The sequence below is a fragment of the Ovis canadensis genome, chromosome 1 (assembly GCF_042477335.2).
Source record: "Ovis canadensis isolate MfBH-ARS-UI-01 breed Bighorn chromosome 1, ARS-UI_OviCan_v2, whole genome shotgun sequence".
Classification (NCBI taxonomy): domain Eukaryota; kingdom Metazoa; phylum Chordata; class Mammalia; order Artiodactyla; family Bovidae; genus Ovis; species Ovis canadensis.
In genome coordinates this window covers 115,123,459-115,143,039 of record NC_091245.1, presented here as the reverse complement: position 1 = coordinate 115,143,039, position 19,581 = coordinate 115,123,459, and the positions used below count along the sequence as shown (strand labels likewise).

Below are 19,581 nucleotides of genomic sequence, written 5' to 3'. Positions count from 1 at the left end.
AGGCATTTTGCCTCTCATTTTATATTGCACAAGTCATTATTTCATTTGAAAATGGTGTTCCTTTCATTTTCATTCATGAATATAGCAAATTCCTTATTTTTCAGGCACTTGGCTAGCTGGTAGCAGGGTTAGAGCAGGCAGGTCACAGGGCTCCCACTCCAACTTAAACCAGAAAAGCCCACTCACATTTATGTCTTGCAGGTTTGGTTTTATTTGAAGTAAGAGAGTCTATGCTTTTTTAAAGTCTGAAAACCAGTGATTTGATAATCTAGCAAAGGTTCTAGGATGGTGAGGGAGCTGAGAGAAAAGTGTTTAGTCAAAATCAGAGGGAAAACATAAGAGTATGTAATTTTTTTTAAAAAAAAACCTCACAGGTGATTCTGACACCCCACCACCCTATTTACGTATCACTGACCTAAATTAGGTGTTTAGAATACAATTATAAAGGAACCCCATGTAATGCACTAATAGAAGACTCAAGCCTCAGACAAGATGAATATCCAGCAGAAGAATCAAACAATTAAAAGATTTGAAAATATTTGTTTTGCTTTGTTCTATTAACAATTCAGTATACTCCAGAATATTTTGAAAAACTGTCCCCAGCTTGAAAAGTCTATCCAGAGTATACATGAAATTATTCCAACGAAATTAAAGCTTTTCTTCAGCAACTGATTTCATAAAATAAATACAGCCAGTCAGGCCCTTGCAGACAACTGAAGTCACTACTGAGTGCTTTGTTTACACTGCAATTAGAGACACAGGCACTGAGTGTAGCTCAGTGAGGCTGGGCTACTGCATACGCAGGTCTGCTGTGCAGTTTCACTGTTTGCCACCCTGAAAGGAGTACAGTATTCAATGAAAAGGATCCTTCTACTACCGAAGTGGATAAAACTGAGAGAAACATACAGCAAAAGGATTTAAACCAATCATGAGCCCACTTCCAATTCCAGTCTATCAAGCCATCACCACCTCTCACTTCACATTCTATCCAGTGGGTATCTCAGTAGACAGGGCATCTAGAACAGATTCCTCCTATCCACATAAACACACACACACACACACACATGAGGTTAGTTTTCCAATCACTTCTATATAACCGTACTCCTGACCAGCCATGGAAAATAAAAATAAGCATATTCATGCTTTACTTTCCAAGTGTTAATCTGCCAGTGAAAGGTTTGCTTTTATAACAACATGAACCTCCAAATACTGTAAAAGTCTAGATTACAAAAGAAAGCATTTGTAAAATACATGAAGTTGGAAGTCAGTTTATATTCTACAGAAAAGATATGCAGCATCGAATTAAGAGGTCTCTTGATTTCCTACAAGTTAAATCCTGAAAAGCTGAGCTCAAAATAACTGTAACCTCAAAGTTACTATAAGTGTTTTACAAAATTATCTTTAATTAACAATCATTCCTACTCTCTCAGCTGTGGACTTTTGTAAACCACTCCACTAAGTCTTTTCTCAAGGCTCTCACTTCATTAAAAATACTTCATTCCCCAAGGCAGGAGACTGTTAAATAAGAACTAAAAAGAATTCTCTGCAAAGAATTCTACTACCCTCTATGAATCACTCCCTAATTTAGGTGTTTTTTAAAGTATATTTTAACATCTATGATTTTTAAATTAAAAGGGTGGGAAGACAGATTAAATAAATGGTTTCTAACATCTCTAAATTTTTTTAACATATACCAATCTCTTAATATTTCAGTTGCATCCGAATATTTATTTATTCATTCATTGAGAGACCACTAGATTATATACTAGACACAGAACAAGCAGGAAGACTGAGAACGGATTTGTCCTAGAGGACCCACTGGCAGTAAAGAGAGAATGGTTATATTTACATCCCTGTATGATTAGAATACTCAAAAAAGTTAGCAGACCAATTCAAAGGTTTTTGAGCTGCCAGCAAAAACATAATTAAAGAACTGCTTTATTAAAGTGATATAATACTAAAACTAAGAGTTGGGAAACATTTCTAATTCTGCCTCTGCTAATGTGATGATGGACCTAGAGCCTGGAACTTATTTAGTACTGGAACTCATTTCTAGATCAAAGGGGTTGACCAGATGATCTCTGAGGTCCCTCCCAGGTTCAGCATTCTCTAATCATTTAGAATTTAAATTGATTCTGAAGCTGAGTTGGAGAAGGAAATGGCAACCCACTCCAGTACTCTTGCCCGGAAAATTCCATGGACAGAGGAGACTGGCAGGCTACAGACCATGGGGTCACAAAGAGTCAGACACGCCTGAGCGACTGAGCACGCACATGCCGAAGCTCAGCGCAGTAAAATTTTAAGCTTCTATCTTAGAAAGAAGAGTGACACCAAGTGGAACAAAGTCAGAAATACAGTTTTGTTTTGCTTTTCAAAGCTGAGTAGCTTTAAAAAGTTAATCTACTATTCCTGTTAGGGGAGGGGAGGGCGGTTCTGAAGGAACTGTGGGCTGCTGTTGGTCACCAGCGGGCGCCCCTGCCAGGGCACAGCTGAGTACAGTTTCTGATCTTCCCCATTCTCCTCTCCAAAGTGGAGGGCTCCCTGAAACCACTCAGATCTGAGCCCCACCCCAGACCAGGCAGGAGGACTGAAAGCCAAACCTAGAGTCTTCCAAGGTGGAGCAAACCTCAGCGAGTACAATCCAATGCACTATTATAGTTGAATAGCTATTTACAGTAGGGCACAGATACTCATAGAGTACTGAAAGGGACAGAGATCTTCAATCAGTGAACTAAGCCCTTTATTTTCAGAGTCAGGAGGAGTCTTATTAGGCCTCTCAGCTTAATCTCTCAAAACTTATACTGGTAAATTTAAGACTTTAGCTTCTATGACTTTGCATTGATTTGTAGATTAATTTTGAAATGGCATCTTTATAACAGAAAATCTCCAAACAAAGATACATCTCTTATGGCAGCACTTCTTTTTTTCTCTTTTATTTATTTTTTATTGAAGGATAATTGCTTTACAGAATTTTGCTGTTTTCTGTCAAACCTCAACATGAATCAGCCATAGGTATACATATATCCCCTCCCTTTTGAACCTCCCTCCCATCTCCTGCGCCATCCCACCCCTCTAGGTTGATACAGAGCCCCTGTCTGACTTTCCTGAGCCATACAGCAAATTCCCATTGGCTATCTATCTTACATATGGTAATTTAAGATTCCATGTTACTCTCTCCATACATCTCACCCTCTCCTCCCCTCTCCTCATGTCCATAAGTCTATCATCTATGTCTGTTTCTCCACTGCTGCCCTGTAAGTAAATTCTTCAGCACCATTTTTCTAAATTCCGTATATATGTGTTAGAATACGATATTTATCTTTCGCATTCTGACCTACTTCACTCTGTGTAATGAGTTCTAGGTTCATCCATCTCACTAAAACTGACTCAAAGGTGTTCCTTTTTATGGCTGAGTAATACTCCACTGTGTATATGTACCACAATTTCTTTATCCATTCATCTGTTGATGGACATCTACGTTGCTTCCATGTTCTAGCTATTGTAAAAACAATGGGATACATGTGTCTTTTTCAATTTTGGTTTCATCAGGGTATATGCCTAGGAATGGGACTGCTGGGTCATATGGTGGTTTTATTCCTAGTTTTTTAAGAAATCTCCATACCGTCTTCCATAGTGGTTGTATCAATTTATATTCCCACCAACAGGGCAGCACTTCTTTTTCAATTCATATATTTAAAATTTATATGTAACTTAACTTGCTTTTGTCAGAAACCTATACATGGCTTTTGCTTTTGGCAGAAAGGTTCCCCCTTCATGTTGATTATAAAATTATTCCAACAATACTATAAATCAACTAACTGCAGTAAATAAATAAATAAAATTATTTTTAACTTTCTTCTATGTTTTTTCACTTTGTTTTATGTTTTTTCATTTTGTAACCCATTTGGAATCTATTTTGATATGAGCTCTCAGGGAGACATCTTAGTTTATTTTAAGCCAGTTTCCCATTAATCTCCCTGCAACGATTTGAAATGCCATCTTTGTATACAGTACATTCTTATATATGTGAGTTTGTTTCTGATTATCTGTTCCATTATTCTGTCATTCTATTCTAGTTTCAGTACTATACTCGTAGTTACTTTTTATTTACAACCCATTTTAATAGCTGATAGATTGTTAACACTCTTCCTTCCTAATTATCATTTTTTCAACATTTTCCTGGTCGTCTTTATATGTTTCTTCTAAACTTTACAACAATTTTTTCAAATGTCCCCAGAATAGTCTCATTGGGACTTTGATCAGAATTGTGTTATACTTTAATTCAGTGAGACCTGATACCTTTACAGATTTCCAGGAAAGTAATATTTACATTAGCATTTTAAAATCTTCCAAAAGTATTATTAAGGCCTTTCATGTCACAAAGTCAAGTCTCTTATATTATCATCTATGCAACTGAGAAAAAAATGCTAAAAATTACTATGGCAAGGACAGTCTTGTTATATGGCATTACAAACCTCCCTCTATTTCAGTATCAGTATGTTTGTGGTCACTCAAGCAGTTCTTTAATCTCTGCAACTTCCCTTCCCCCCAATCTGCATATTTCCATCTTTATGCGCAAGACTATCATGAGTTACCTTGTCAAATGCCTTGCTGAAGTCTTCAGGTGCTATTTCTACCATATTTCTTTTACTTACTACTCCAGTAACTTTGCCATAGGAAGAAACTTGATATTAATGAATCCAACAACTTGATATTATTAAGTCCATCCCAGACCCAGTGATGACCATTCACTTTCCCAGGTACTTACAAATCATCCTCACATACTGTAAACTCTTACTTGTGATAAACTAAGCATACACCATTATTTATAGAATCAAATGCTGCAAATTAAAGAAAAAGCAGGTATGGGACATTTCAGCTACTTTAGAAGATGAATGGTCCTAAAATATCCACATCACCCTAAAAAGTCCAGCTTGACTCCTGGAACATATATACTGACAAGAGAAAGACCATAAAAAGCCTCATTACAGTTGAGAAAGGCATTACCTTTGCTCCACAGTCTGCTCCTTTCTGAATGCAAAATCCAATAAACCGTGGGTCTGCCACTTTTACTAATATGTTATCAACACAATAGACATGAATGCTCCAAATGCCTCTTCGTTCCATATCCTCCACAATATTCTGGGCTGCAAGAGCCCGATAAAGACCACCATTCCCATCTGGGAAAAAAAAAAAAAATTGCCTGTTAGTAGCAAACCAAAACTCACTATGAAGGTAACTCAAAGATAGCCCAATGTTTCTAAACAGGGCAGAAGCTCTCTAAAAACCAGTTTTACATGACAGGGCCAACAAAAACTGAGTATCCATAAGTAAGGATTCAGCGGTCAAAAGTTATACTATGTGATTTTGAGATAATTTACCATAAGAATACAGAGAATAACATTATTAATATAAGACTAGGCAATCCTTAAGAACATACTTCTAATTCAGTCCTTTTAACAATCTGTCCCATAATACACAGTGAAACATAAAATTCTTTACCAGGCAATGATTATTTTGTAACATTTCAAGTTTTATTTGCATGATTCAAATTAGCTCTGTATTTACAGCCCCAACACTGCCAATTTCATCCACTTCAATAATAAAAATATATGACCATCTATACCAAATGATTTGTTAAGAAAGCAGATTAATATGAAGGTCTATGGTGATTTAAATTAAATACAGGTCAAAGCCTCTTCTTTCTCCATCTACTTTTAGTGCTGCTTTAATATACTTCTTCCATAACAGCCTCAGTTACAGCCTAAATGATGACAAAAAAAAAAATTAGACAACTGCACAAAACTAAGCTAAAAATAGTAAACTCTTCCATTAATTAAAAAGAATTAAGTAGGGGTAAAAAAAAAAAAACAGTTGAGATGAAATAAAAGTCTACATCTGCAGACCATCACTGTAAATACTATTTTTTATTTCCTTTCACCCTTTTCTCCAAGAAGTGAGTCACACAGATGAGAATCTGTGAGTTCTGTATTTTCCATTCTCTTACTGAACCTACTGAAACTATTTCACTTTGTCTTTTGATATCTACAAAGGATTATTTTAATACTGTTTAAGAATGAATGCTACAGATAAACTATAATCTAGCCTCATTTTTTAAACAGCAGATGCTTTCCAATTTTTCACTACAATAAGCAATGAGGCTATGACCAATACTGTATATAAAACACTGAGTAAAGAGAATAAATACTCTGAATGATGCTCAAATTGCTGTCAAGAGCACAGGAAGTATAAATGCATATTCACTTCACCCATGGGCATTTCTGTTTTTTTAAATCACTGACAAATTTAATTATATTAAGCAAAATATTAATTTTTGACATCAAAATCACCATAGTGAAAAAAATCAAAACTTAATGAGCTACACTGTGTAAATCAACCATACTTCAAAAACAAAAAAAGTTAATGAATTGTGTTAAGTCTATTTCTATTCACAATTAAGTAAGCACAGTTACAAACCTGGAGCCATAGAAACCTTATTCTTCTCTTCCAAAATAATTTTCCCATCAAAACTCATAGCAGGCAGCATTCCCTGCTGGAAAAAGATTACATTCTCTTTCTTTAAACCAAAGTACTTGTGCTTTGTGAAGAACTCCTTTGTAGATTCCATTGTTCTGCCACTGGTCATTATATACCTTGCAAGAGAAAAGCAGATCTTCTAAGCAATAATGCTATGTGAATTAGGGGAAAATAAAGTTTATTTCCTAAGAAAAAGAAAATTTTTGAGAGCACTGTTTATTGTTTTCACTTCCTTCATCCCTTTCCTGAATAAGGCAGCATTAGTTGCTACACAATGGGAATTTCTTCTAGCAATTTCATTAATCCTTATGCATAAAATAAGTCTGTGGCCTCTCCTTGGGGGCTGGCCCGTTCCCATGTCTCCGGAGTATACTATCTGCTGCCTGTTTTAATAAAGTTCTGCTGCTTGAGCTGTAAAATAACTCTGTTATTTTACAATATTAAAACACATCTGTAACAGAGAACCTGCAACAGAGAGGCTCAAGAAAACATTTCAGAACTCTGTGAAAAGTATAGTCTAAGTCAAAATCTCTCCTATTCTAATAAAAGGGATAAAGGCATAAATGCAATACATTCTAATTACCTCTTATGGTTCTTTTTACTAAAATTTTGAAATGACATCTGGGCTCTGCACACCCTTTATTTACAATCATAAAAGTATAAGTATACACTCTGTTGTCACAAAAATCCAACCCATGCCAATGTAGTAAAAGAGAAAAAAATTCTATCTAAAATTGTAATTACTGACTACAATAGCTAAATGTAAACTATGTTTAAGTAGGGATTTTTATCTGTTTTGGTTACTGATATATTCCCAGCACCTAGAGGCAGGTACTCACTTAATACCTGTTAAACGCAAAAATGAAGAAAACTGTAAAATTTCCAAGGACAGTCAGTATCTGCCTGATTAACAAATTATCCTGGATATTTGAACCCTGGGCACAAAAACTTTGGGCATCATGATTCAAATGAAAAGGGACTAAACTGTTTCACATAAAAAAAATAAACTCTGAGTTGTGAGGAGAAAGAAACAGAAGAAAATCCAACATGAAAGTTGGGAGACTAAGGCTTGTAAGTAGAATTTTGGCCACTGAAAACACAGATGTCCCTCAAAAGTCCCCAGGGGAACCAAGATGAAAAAAAAAACACACACAAAAAAGTTCACAACTGGCCAATATCCTTCTTAAGAACTAGAAAAGCTGAGGCAATTATAAAAAGCCTATTTTTAAAGGCATCAGAGAGCTACAAAAGCAACATGGATTAGAACTTAAAATTTAAGATAGTGAGAATCTTTCAAAGGAGACCTTCAGATATGCAGCTGCCTTTTCCTGGGGGTGTTTGCTGATCTGGGGCAAAGGCCAGTGGTAAAGAATCTGAGCTTGGACCAGGCAGGACAGAAAAACCAGCAGAGCTTTTGTTAGTCTCCTGGGGCTAAAATAACAAGATTAGTGACTTCAGGGATTCCAAACACACAGCTGGTTTCCCCCTCAAAACAGGACAACTTCCAAAGCTGCTCTGAGAAACAGATTCAAGAGCTAAATCAAACCCTTTTAAAAAACAGAGCAGAATTCCCATAATCTCCTGGTGTTCAGATGAACAATGGCTGAGATAGGCCCTGGGGAGCTGGCATACAAGCAGAGACAGAATCCAAGTTTGGCCCACAGCAGAGAAATCAGTGAGGCTTTCAGGTTTGGTTTGGTTTGGTTTTGGGGGGGGGGGGGCGGGGAGGGGGGGGGTAGGCAAAAGGGTGGGGTTTCAGGAGGACAAGATAACCCAATATTTAAGGACATGAGTTTCTAGAGTGAGAGAACCCACTGAGTACCCACAGCAGTGACTGGAACAGATCCATACATCATCATGAAATTTCAGTTACTAAAGATAAGAAGAGACTCCAAATGCTTTCAGAGGAAAAAGGGAGAAAAAAAGACTGAGAATCAGAATGGCAACAGATCTCTCAAAAGCAACGCTGGAACAACAGACCAATGCCTCCAAATTTCAGAGGGACACTGATTTTCAATCAAACTCTGTACACAGACAAACTACCAATCAGTATGAAGTTTACAGACTGAGAGAACCCTCTGAGATCCAAAGGTACTCAGGTAGGGGTTAAAGTTGGAAATAAATATATACTGCTCATTAAGGCTATAGTGATTATCTACCTAGCTATAATACATATTGATTTTAACATATAAAATACAGCTCCCAAGAAAACCTGTAGTAACAGGAAATACCTCTGCTTATGAATAAAGTATATATGCATTTTGAATATTATAAGCCAATATATGTTCAGACACTCTCCCATAATGAGAGATATCTTACCATGGAATGATGCATTTGTTGCCATGATATTTTTCAGCTAACTGCTGAAGCTTCAGGATACGCTCTGCTTGAATCTGAAAAAGTGTCTTATGGGATGGCAAACCAACATCATACATCCCCTTGGGATATGCAACACCAAGTCTTGTCCCCTGCCCACCAGCTAGAAGAAGAACTGCCACTTTGTTCTGAGAAATCTGGAAAAGTCCTAAAAAAGAAAACACTTGTATCATTCTATAATTCAACACTTTAGGGTTACACATAGAAAGGTAGCTGCAAACAGTCACCCTAACTGCATAAGCCATAAAGAACAAGGAATTCACAAGTAATCATGGATGACTACATTGTTAATAAAAACATTTTATTATTAAAAAATGAAGTTTATATAATCCAAACAAACACCAGATAATTAATAATATACTGTAATGAACCAATAATTGTTATTCTGATAAGGTTGGAAGGCAAAGACCAAGAGACGCTGCAAATGTTTTATAAGCACCTGACAACTTAGTAGTTGCAGCAGGTAAAGAAAAAGGATAGAAGAAGATCCCCAGACTTCAGGATGAATGATGATGCTATTAAGTTACCTCCAGCCTACAAATCAATCAATAATAACTGATTAATCAATTGGCATGTAAATATACTAGACAAACTGCCATCCAGTAAATGGAAAGACAAGAAATCCTGAGTTGGGGAAGCAGTGTAGAACAATGGTTAAGAAGCTAGGCTCTGATGTCAGGACACCCGGGTATGAAACCAAACTCAACTGAATGAGCTTAGGAAACATGCCTGCCAAAGGGCATTAGGACACTCTGTGGGATGATGGAAATATTCTATATTTTGATTGGGGCGGTAGTTTTATGGATGTATAAATTTTTTAAAAACTCATAAAACTAGTGCATTTTATTGCATGTAATTATACTTCAATAAAATTGTTTAAAATGCCTTTTTTTTTTAATGGGCCATCTACTGCAGCTCAGAAGGATATGAAACACAGAGTTCTTGTGAAACTGCAAGTGAAACAATAAAACTAAAAATGGTATTAAAAGATAGAGGCTCTCAGTTTAGATTTGAAAAAAAAAAACAAAAATAAAATCTTGCCATATACCATTTCTAGGAACTACCTCATCTCTCTAGGTGGACAGTTTCAGCACCAGAAGGTAGAATAACCTGCGGGAAGAGGTAAAATACAGAGCGGATCTCTCAGAAGCTAGAAAAGCTGTAAAAGGTCAAATGTGATAAAGCTATGCTTGATAGGTTTTATTCTTTTTTCTGAATTTCACACTTTTATTAAACTTCTCAGAAATTCTATGAATGAAGCAGGTCACTATCCATAACTGTAGATCAAGCCAGAGGGAGCAGTGGTGGCCAGTATCAATTTTTTTTGTCTAAATTACCAGCTTTACGCTTTATGTGTGTGTGGGGGGGGTTTTTTGGTCTTACATGTTTTTGATACACTGTGTGTCTGTGTCAGTTGCTCAGTCATGTCTGACACTTTGCAACTCCATAGACTGTAGCCCACCAGGCTTCTCAGTCCATGGAATCTTCCAGGCAAGAATGCTAGAGTGGGTAGCCATTCCCTTCTTTCAGGGGATCTTCCCAACAGAGGGATCAAATCCCAGTCTCCTGCACTGCAGACAGATTCTTTACCATCCTGAGCCACCAGGGAAGCCCTAGGCTTTCCTACAGCTAATATACTAGTACATTGTGAACTCAGAAAAATATTCTTAATAAACCTAATATAAAAGCAAAACTATCCTGATTCTACAACCTGTCTTCACTAGTAACTAAGCATAGCCAAGGATATTATGCAGGAACTTTCTGGCAATTTTTTCAATCAAAAAGTTTAAAAACACATTAGATATTTCCATAGTTTTCCCCTTTGATATGAAGCAGAGAGCTTAGCTACCTGAGAACTAATCTTCTCTCTTTCTTCCTTGCTTATGATGGGACTGTCCTTGTTTTCTCCACAGCATTTCACTGTACCTTATTAAAGTTTGAAAATAAAATACCAAGAGTAATGCTAGACTCCAGCAATTATTACAGTAACTATAATCTAAGAGGTAAGTATAATTTTCCCCTTTTTAGACATAATAGGCTCATATGAGTTAAGGATCTTGCCCAAGGTCATACAGCTAAACAGTGCAAATCAGGATTAGAACTTGACTCCGAGGCCTATTCACCAACACTGCACTGACTCCAGCAGTGTCTCCAAACGTTTAACAGATGTATTATACAGCACCATAACTTTAAGGTGCTGCATAACAGTCATTCCTATTGCCTTCTTGACCCTTCTTCTCTTTTCCATTGAATTAATGAGAAGTTGTGCTGCCTGGTAAGATTTAAGAAACTTAAATCTTACCCATCACCCTACATGGAAAAGCTGCTGAGGTGGCCAAGAGCCCACATTCTCCAAAATTTGTCAAAGACTGAATTTCTAACAGCATTCAAGCTCTGTGTTGTCCTTAAAACAGGCCCTACAACCACCATGTAACAAAGACTGGCTGAGATGAAGCAATCTGAAGGGAACAGGGAACCATATAAAGCAGCTCTGAAAACCATTTTCCATTTGGTTATGTCTTCAGTTACCAAAGAAACCATGGTTTCTAGGAAATAAATTTAACTCTGCTATCGCTGACCCAAAAAGCATTATTTAAAATTACAGGTCCACAAACCCTTACCTAAACTAGATTTATTTCAGAAGCTTACTTCAGAATGCAGAACTCTTCAAAATTTAGAAAACAGATATAGTACATATACAATATGTTCATATTTTAACCCAGCAGATCTGAGACAGTTCCTTCTAATCACATTAAGTGAGACAAAAAAAAAAGCTTTTCAATACTATCTCAGGCTTCCCTGGTCGCTCATTAGATAAAGAATCTGCCTGCAATGCAGGAGACCCGGGTTTCATCCCAGGGTCGGAAAGATCCCCTGGAGATGGAAATGGCTACCCACCCCAGTATTCTTGCCTGGAGAATCCTGTGGACAGAGGAGCCTGGAGGGCTACAGTCCATGCGGCTGCAAAGAATCAGACATAACTCAGTGACTAACACTACTGCTACTACTACTTGCTCAACCCTCATATACCACCAAAGGTGCTGGAATCAAAAATATTTCTAAATGTGTTCCCCAAAAGTCCCAGATAAATATTCTGGACACAAAGATCTTTGTTCTTTTTGTACTATTTATTTTCTTTATAGAGCACATGTGTTTTAAGTTGTTGTACTATTAATATGGCTTTCCTGGTGGCTCAGTGGTAAAGAATCTGCTTGCCAAGGTAGGAGACACAGGTTTGATCCCTGGGTCAGGAAGATCCCCTGGAGAAGGAAATGGTAACCCACTCCAGTATTCTTGCCTGGAGAATCCATATAGACAGAGGAGCCTGTCTATATGAGCTACAGTCCATGGTGTCACAAAAGAAATGGACATGACTTAGCAACTAAACAACGAACCGTTAATGTGGTTCTAGTCATCCTTCCTGATTTTTCACTTTTACCTTCAGTCCAAAGTTACATTATTTCTCTCAGCTCCCTTTAAGACCCACACTTCCAGAGTCACTTCCATGTCTCAGCTCTGGCTCGCCTCATGGCCACCCAACATCAATCGGCACTTTCCCTAGGTTCTAACGAGTTATCAGAATTATCACTGTATAACCTTTTCTCTTCCTTGGATCAGTTCCCTAAACCACTGCTTCATTCCAAATGGTTTCCAAATGGTTCTGCTTTAAAGCTTTGCAAACCAACAGCTGGTAGTGGCCTCTTCCTTCATTCAAATAAATGGCATGTGCTTGTTTCCTAAGCCCTCCAATGCCACACTTTCTCCAATTCTTTTTTTTTTCCTAATTTTTTCATCTATTTATTTTTTTTAATTAAGTAATCTTTTATTGAAGGATAATTGCTTTACATCTCCCAATTCTTTCTCCATACTTTCTCCAATTCTTCTTTCCACCTGTGGACCTGATAACACATATAATCACTATGTCTTAAAAATAGCACTGATGCCATGCTTGCCAGGTGTACATTTACAGGCAGATCTACATTTACAACTCATCTCCAGCTAGCCACAACTACTATAATGAATTATAACACAATTCATAAATATTTGTGATAAAAAGGTGTCTGCATTAACTTCTTCCTGCTTATACATCTGACTCATGAGCAGACAGAGAAAAACAAAAGGAAAGAAAGCAGTCCCTAGAGTATTAAAGCCAGCTGCAATTCAAGAACTAAGTGCAGCTATAGCTGTTGTTAACAATATCAAATCCTGCCGAGCTGAAGTATTCATCTACTTGATCCATGTTACCGCAATAAAACTGCATTGTTTATCGAAAGTGTGTAATGCATAAATTAGTATCTGCTTTATGACAGACCAAATATTTCTTGAAATTAAGTAGGCCAATAAAATTCTGTAAGCCTCATAGTTACATGGCAATACACATGATTTCAAACTGTTTAATTCTACACAGGCAGCACTGCACCTATCTAAAAAATGTTGACTGTTTCTATAAACAGGCTTAAAACGTACTTAACCTATGTGACACTTAGGAAATTATGAACTTTTATTTCAAAACTTCCACAAAAATAAGGGGAAAAAAACTTGAAAAGTTTAGTACTATATCATCCTTCCCATCTTTTCATTATATGACACGAGAGTTAATTACCTTCCCACAGGGGTCAGGACCTAACACACATCAAATCACAGGTTTAAAAAAAAAAGAGAGAAGAGAAATCAAGCCAGAGTGAGCAATTTCCAGGACACAGGTAGAGCTCTCTCCCCAGAGTCAGGCATGTGGGCCCAACAGAGTCTGAACAGTTTTCCTAGTAACACTTACAGAAAACAGAGAGGAGTTTACAGTAGCCTCTCCCAGGTCAACTGCTTCCTGGATAACTTCCTGCTTAGACTAGTTCCTCTCAAACATACTCTTTTGATTTGGGCATGTGCCTAAAACAAAGAGGCTAGCAGAGGTGCTTTTGAAATACAGCATCGTCAGAATTTTCTGTCTAAACTGTCGGCACTACTGGACAAGCAGTGGGGTAAATAGGCTAATCAACCGGTGCAAACAAAGAAGACTATACAAGAAAGAAGAGGTATTCTAAGAGTTTAATTTTTAATCACATTTCACAGATTAAACCATTATTTTATAGATTAACTACTTCCCCAAAATATTAAGAATGAAAAGTAGACTAATAAAGGAAATCTCTATTTGGAATGGTTTCAGATACTGGGAGATTATTATAAATTTCATTAAGTATAATGATGGCACTGTAATTAGGGGAAGAAAATGTCCTTGTACTTAAGAGATGCATACTAACTTTATGAGGATAAAAATAACATAATGTTTGCAATTTGCCTTAAAATACTATAGCAGAGCAAAATAAGAGGGATATATGAAGCACAATTTTGAAAATTATGTAATTAAGGTGATATATATGTGGAATTTCATTATACTATTTTTTGTCCCAAATATCTGTTTCGAAATAAGCTTGAAATTTCTTCCTAATAACAATTCTTAGGCAGGCTACATGACTATACATAAACTATGAACCTAATGTATGTGTGTATATATAAGAAAATACTATAAAATATTACTAGTGAGTATCTCTGGATTGTGAGACAGCAGAGATTTATCTTTTTTCTCTTGTAACTCTTAGTATTTTCCAACCTCTCCAAAATATGTGTGACTTTTAAAATAAAACAAATCTATTAGAAATATCAGAGCACTAGATTTCAGAAAATGTAGAGGAAATAATGTTATTAATACATTTTTTCTAAACAATCCATTTACTTTTCTACCATAATGCTATATAAATTAATTTTTTCAATGTCTCATAGGCAAAAAAAAAAAAAAAGGCTAACACTGACTACTAATTTATTATAACATAAAGTTAAAAGATTGTTTTGTGTTCAGTTCAAGCATGGGTTGCTTTTATAAAGAATGGAATTTTTTAAGCAAATATATTTTTCCAGAGTAAGTATCCCTTCTAAAATAAGATTCTCATCGAAGCTTCTAAATTACTTCTTTCAAGATCTGAGTTTTATAAGATAGAGATTTTTCAGACTCCTCTACCTTTTCTGCTGTGCTTCAAGAATTAGATTAAAACAAGAACTCTCTTCAGGAAGGACCACAGTGGCCACTTACGTATTCACCCTTCAGCAATAATTTTCCACCCTAGGTATTAAAATGTCTGGTGTCAATAGTCACCAGACACTCTAAAATTACTGTAGAATGCTTTCACTTTCCCTCTCCTGGGGCACTGGGATGGGGCAGGGGCAGCAAGGGTGCGGGGGCTGGGGCCCGGTTGTCTTTGATACAATTATCAGCAATCTCCTATTGTCTGAAATAACGCATCCTAATCTTTGCAATGGAACTCTCTTTTCTTAGATAACTTACTGAAGAAACTTCATTTTGTTACAAACTTTGCACACATATGGTAGTTTCTAAGCGAAAAGGATGTAAAGTCTGTTCCAAAGTCTCCTTCTCCACCCCTACTGCTAAAGCCACAATTGGCTATTGCTCCCTTGACCGTAAGCCAAAAGGAAGTTTGCTTTGTACTTTCTTATACTAGACTTGCTTGTAACCGTTCTGGATTTTAATTTAAATGAAAGGTCACTGGGCTAGTTCCATAGATTCCAACGTAAGAAGAATTGAATTATACATAGATTCCATGTATAAGAAGTCTTCATTGCTGCTCATGGTCCCCATTATACAAGGTCAAAGTTTTATCTTTCCAAAGAGTTAATTCTAAGACTTTATCCCCATAGAACCACAAGGATAAATATAGGCAGTTGGCATACCAGAGGATAAGAAAGGCCTTGTGTGGCTTTTGGTCTGAAGTAGAAGCCTTTCTGAAACCCAGGGAGGGAGAGAAGGATTAATGAATCCAAAGTTAGTGAGGGTCAGAGTGTCACCAGAGTCCTCCATTCAGAAGGATCTGCCTGCAAGTCCCTCTCACATCTTAGTGCCAGCGCCCTGTTCTAAGTGAGAAGTTACATTAGACACTAACAAACATTTTAAAATCTGAAAGGGCCCTCCCTGAAGATCATCCAATTATTTCAATGTTTTTAATTTCCATGCCCTTTTAAAAAAAACTTCAGTATCAAGCTTTATGCATGTATCAAAATAAGTCAAAGTAGAACTGCTCCTGGAGTGGGGACGTGAAGGGGTTGGAGACCTACTGTTTAGCATCTGTTCCTGCCCTTCCCACATGAAACAGTCTCACCAGCAGTCAAAACCCTAGAGGTCTTTGGAATACAGTTTGAAAAAGAGTAAATCTGTAAGCCCAGAGAAAGACATGAAGATAATGGTACAGAAGAAGGTTGATAATGGTAGTTACGTTTCTTTTCTGGGAAGATGCAGAGAGTGCCAAAGAGCAAAAGACAAAATAAAAATAGCCACAGTGTAGTGTGAACACAGGCTATAAATCATATCCATAAAAGTAAATATGTATATTACCAACTACTAGGTGGCAATGTGGGCAAATGAAAACACAGATATGATAAGGTTATCAGCAACTTCTCTACAGTTATTTCTGTTACTTTGATATTATTAATATTCTTTTGCCATAAAGTAATGTTTTTTTAAAAAGGAAAGAAAAGTATTAGTCCAGCCTGTTCTTTCTACAGCTGAGGAAATAAGGTCCAGATTTGCCAAGAAACATGGACAAATACTCAAGGGCCTGAGCTGCAATATTTAGTCACTTGTACTTACAGAATAGCAGATTATAAAAACCACAGAAGAGTAGATTATAAAAACCACAGTTCTTAACCCCACCAAAAGAAAAACTAAATTTTAGTTATTTTACCATTTTCAAAAGCATTCATTAGTACTCATTATGGGGTTAGTTAGATTTTATGATATGCTTTAGAGGAGAAAGCACTGGAGTAATTCAGGAAACATTTATCAATCAACTTATAACTGCAAAATACTGTTCTAAATACTATGGATATACATAGAAACTAGGACATGGGCTGCTCTTTAAAAGTTTACATTGTGACAATGAAGATAGACATAAACAACCCTTATTATAAGAAAGAATGAAAGAAAAGCGTGCACAAATAACTCCAGCCTGGGACACTGAAAAAGAGGTGATGAACCATGGAGAATGAACCACTGCACTACACAGCTCCAGGAAACGGCAGCCTCACAAGGAGATCCAGTCACATAGAGAAGGTGCAAAGGCCAGACGCAGCTAAGGACAAGCACCAGCAAAGGCAGGAAAGGCGTTAACAGAATGTTCAGACAAAGATGAATTATGGGTTCCAGCTGAGATGTGTGGGGCAGTAGAATCGGAGAGAAACACAAAAGACAAGACTAGATACGCAAGCTAGGGCTGGGTTAGGGAAGGTTTTTGGAGTAAGCCAGCATGAACTGAAACATTTAGCTTGTGCTCCAGGAAGGGAAATCTAATAGCAGTACAGATAATGAGAAAGGAAAGAGACTGGAGTTAATTTTGGACTTGAAGGAGAAAAGCCATGAACTAGGCACATGAGTCTGGGTAAACTCCAGGAGTTGGTGATGGACAGGGAGGCCTGGCATGCTATGGTTCACAGGGTCGCAAAGAGTCGGACACGACTGAGCGACTGAACTGAGGCACCAGAAACGAAAAGAGAATGGAGGGACTGGCAACAGGAGCTACCACAGTGTCCTGGCCACACAATCTGTCACTTCTGGATCAGTCACCTGGTTTAAGGTCTTAGGGAAGTCAAAATATTAATGATGTGACTCAAGTTACTTCAGTGGATTTAAATCCATTAAATGGTATATCTCATAAAAAACCTTACACCAAATCTTTCCAAGCTCAGTACCTTCACTTTCCCAGGCCTGCAGCTGATCTTGATCCCTGGTAGCACTGCCCAGCACCTCTCGAGGGACAGGTTCCATCCGTGCATCTACTTTCTCTGGTTGGGAGGAATGGTTAAATCCTTCAATGGCCTTTTGGAAAAACAAGTTCAGCTCCTGGAAGTTCATGGCCTGGAGCTCCGCATAAAGTTCTACCTGTTGGGCCTCCTCCAACTCATTCCAGAAGTCCAGCAGGTGTTCCTGCCCAGCTTTGGACAACCTGAGTTTGAGGTCATTAACATTCATAATGCTCTAATAGCCAAGTTTTGTGATAACGGAGGTGTAATCTCTGCACCTGTACACCTGAAAGAGAAAAGGAATCAACAGCAGGTCAAAGTCCAACACTGAAACCTAAAGAAATTTTTCCTGCTAAAAATGAGTACATTAAAAAGAAAAACACCTTCAGAGTTCCCTGGTGGTTACAACTCAGTGCTTCACTGCTAGGGCTCAGGTTCAATCCCTACTTGGGGAAGTAAGATCCCACAAGCAGCACAACACAGCCAAAAAATATTTTTTTAGTAAAATTAAAATAAATAATAATTAAACACTTGATGTTAAAGAAATATTGCTTTTCCATCATGATTATACTCAGACCAAACTTGTAAGACAATGTTAATTATTCTTATATACCAGTACTGCACCAGGTACTTTGCTTACATGGTCTCATTTTATTTTCAACAACTCTATTCCTAGGTGGTGCAGTATTAAAGGATCCACCTGGTGATGCAGAAGATGCAAGAGACACAGGTTCGATCCCTGTGTCAGGAAGATCCCCTGCAGAAGAAAATGGCAACCCACTCCAGGATTCTTGCCTGGAAAATCCCATGGACAAAGGAGCCTGGTGGGCTTCAGTCCATGGGGTTGCAAAAAGTCAGACATGACTGAGCAACTAAGCACAGCACACATGGCCCTTTATCTTTGCCTGCTATATAGCAATTTATTCTTGGCTATCCTAGGGCCTTGGCCAACTTGAAAACTGAACATAAACATTTACTGGGGTAGAAAACAAGACATAAACCAAAGAAAGACATAACTTAAATTTTATGCAAACCTAATGAAGTGTTTCAGAGAAGGCAATGGCAACCCACTCCAGTACTCTTGCCTGGCAAATCCCATGGACAGAGGAGCCTGGTGGGCTGCCGTCTCTGGGGTCGCACAGAGTTGGACACGACTGAAGCGACTTAGCAGCAGCAGCAATGAAGTGTTTTACCCTGTTTACTGGAATAGGAAACGGCAACCCACTCCAGTATTCTTGCCTGGAAAACAGCATGGACAGAGGAGTGTGGCAGGCAACAGTCCATGGGGTAGCAAAAGAGTCGGACGTGACTGAGCAACTGAGCACACACACATGACAGAAATACTACTATTATCATTACTTTACAGGTGAGAAGACCAAGGCACAGAGAAGCAAAGCAACCCAGCTGACTCATGCAGCTGGGGTATGAATATAGGCAGTCTGATTCCCAGGCTCTAGCTGCCTCTTTACACTCCACTAAACTACTACTGAAAGAATAACTAACTGCTTAATATTTTCAACCTTTCTCCTTTTATCTCTAAGAATAGAAATAGAGAATTCAGAATACAACAATATCAAGGAGACAGAAACACCTACAGTCATAAAAAATATGGTTTTATCTCAAAGGCAACTCCTGCAAAGAAGGAATAAAATAAGTCCACCATCTTTACTAAGAATTAAACCCTAAAGGATAAGCAATCTACACAAAACAATCCAGGGATAAGACAATGCTTTTTAAGCGTATTCCATGATAATCCAGCAAAATGTTAAGTTGCATACAATAAAAAGAGACTGAGGAAATATTTAGTCTACTTACCTAATACAGAAAATGCAAAAGACAGGCATTGTCCAGAAAGGGTTCACAAAGGAA

General features: G+C 37.5%; 1 protein-coding gene across 6 annotated transcripts in view; it reads right to left on the bottom strand.

Annotated features, from left to right (window-relative positions):
* The window catches only part of UAP1 (UDP-N-acetylglucosamine pyrophosphorylase 1), a 32,604-nt gene that overhangs the window by 9,235 nt on the left and 3,788 nt on the right, over window positions 1-19,581 (bottom strand). For 3 of the 6 annotated variants that reach the window (XM_069547280.1, XM_069547309.1, XM_069547320.1), the window contains exons 2-5: window positions 17,662-17,998; window positions 8,857-9,061; window positions 6,478-6,653; window positions 5,008-5,180 (exon numbers count right to left, since the gene is read on the bottom strand). In XM_069547280.1, coding sequence (XP_069403381.1) covers window positions 5,008-5,180; window positions 6,478-6,653; window positions 8,857-9,061; window positions 17,662-17,941 — 834 coding nt within the window. In that variant the 5' untranslated portion in view covers window positions 17,942-17,998. Of the gene's footprint in view, window positions 1-5,007; window positions 5,181-6,477; window positions 6,654-8,856; window positions 9,062-17,661; window positions 17,999-18,746; window positions 18,768-18,797; window positions 18,914-19,581 lie in introns of those variants that run through there. The other 3 variants (XM_069547299.1, XM_069547288.1, XM_069547331.1) reach the window with 3 other exon arrangements.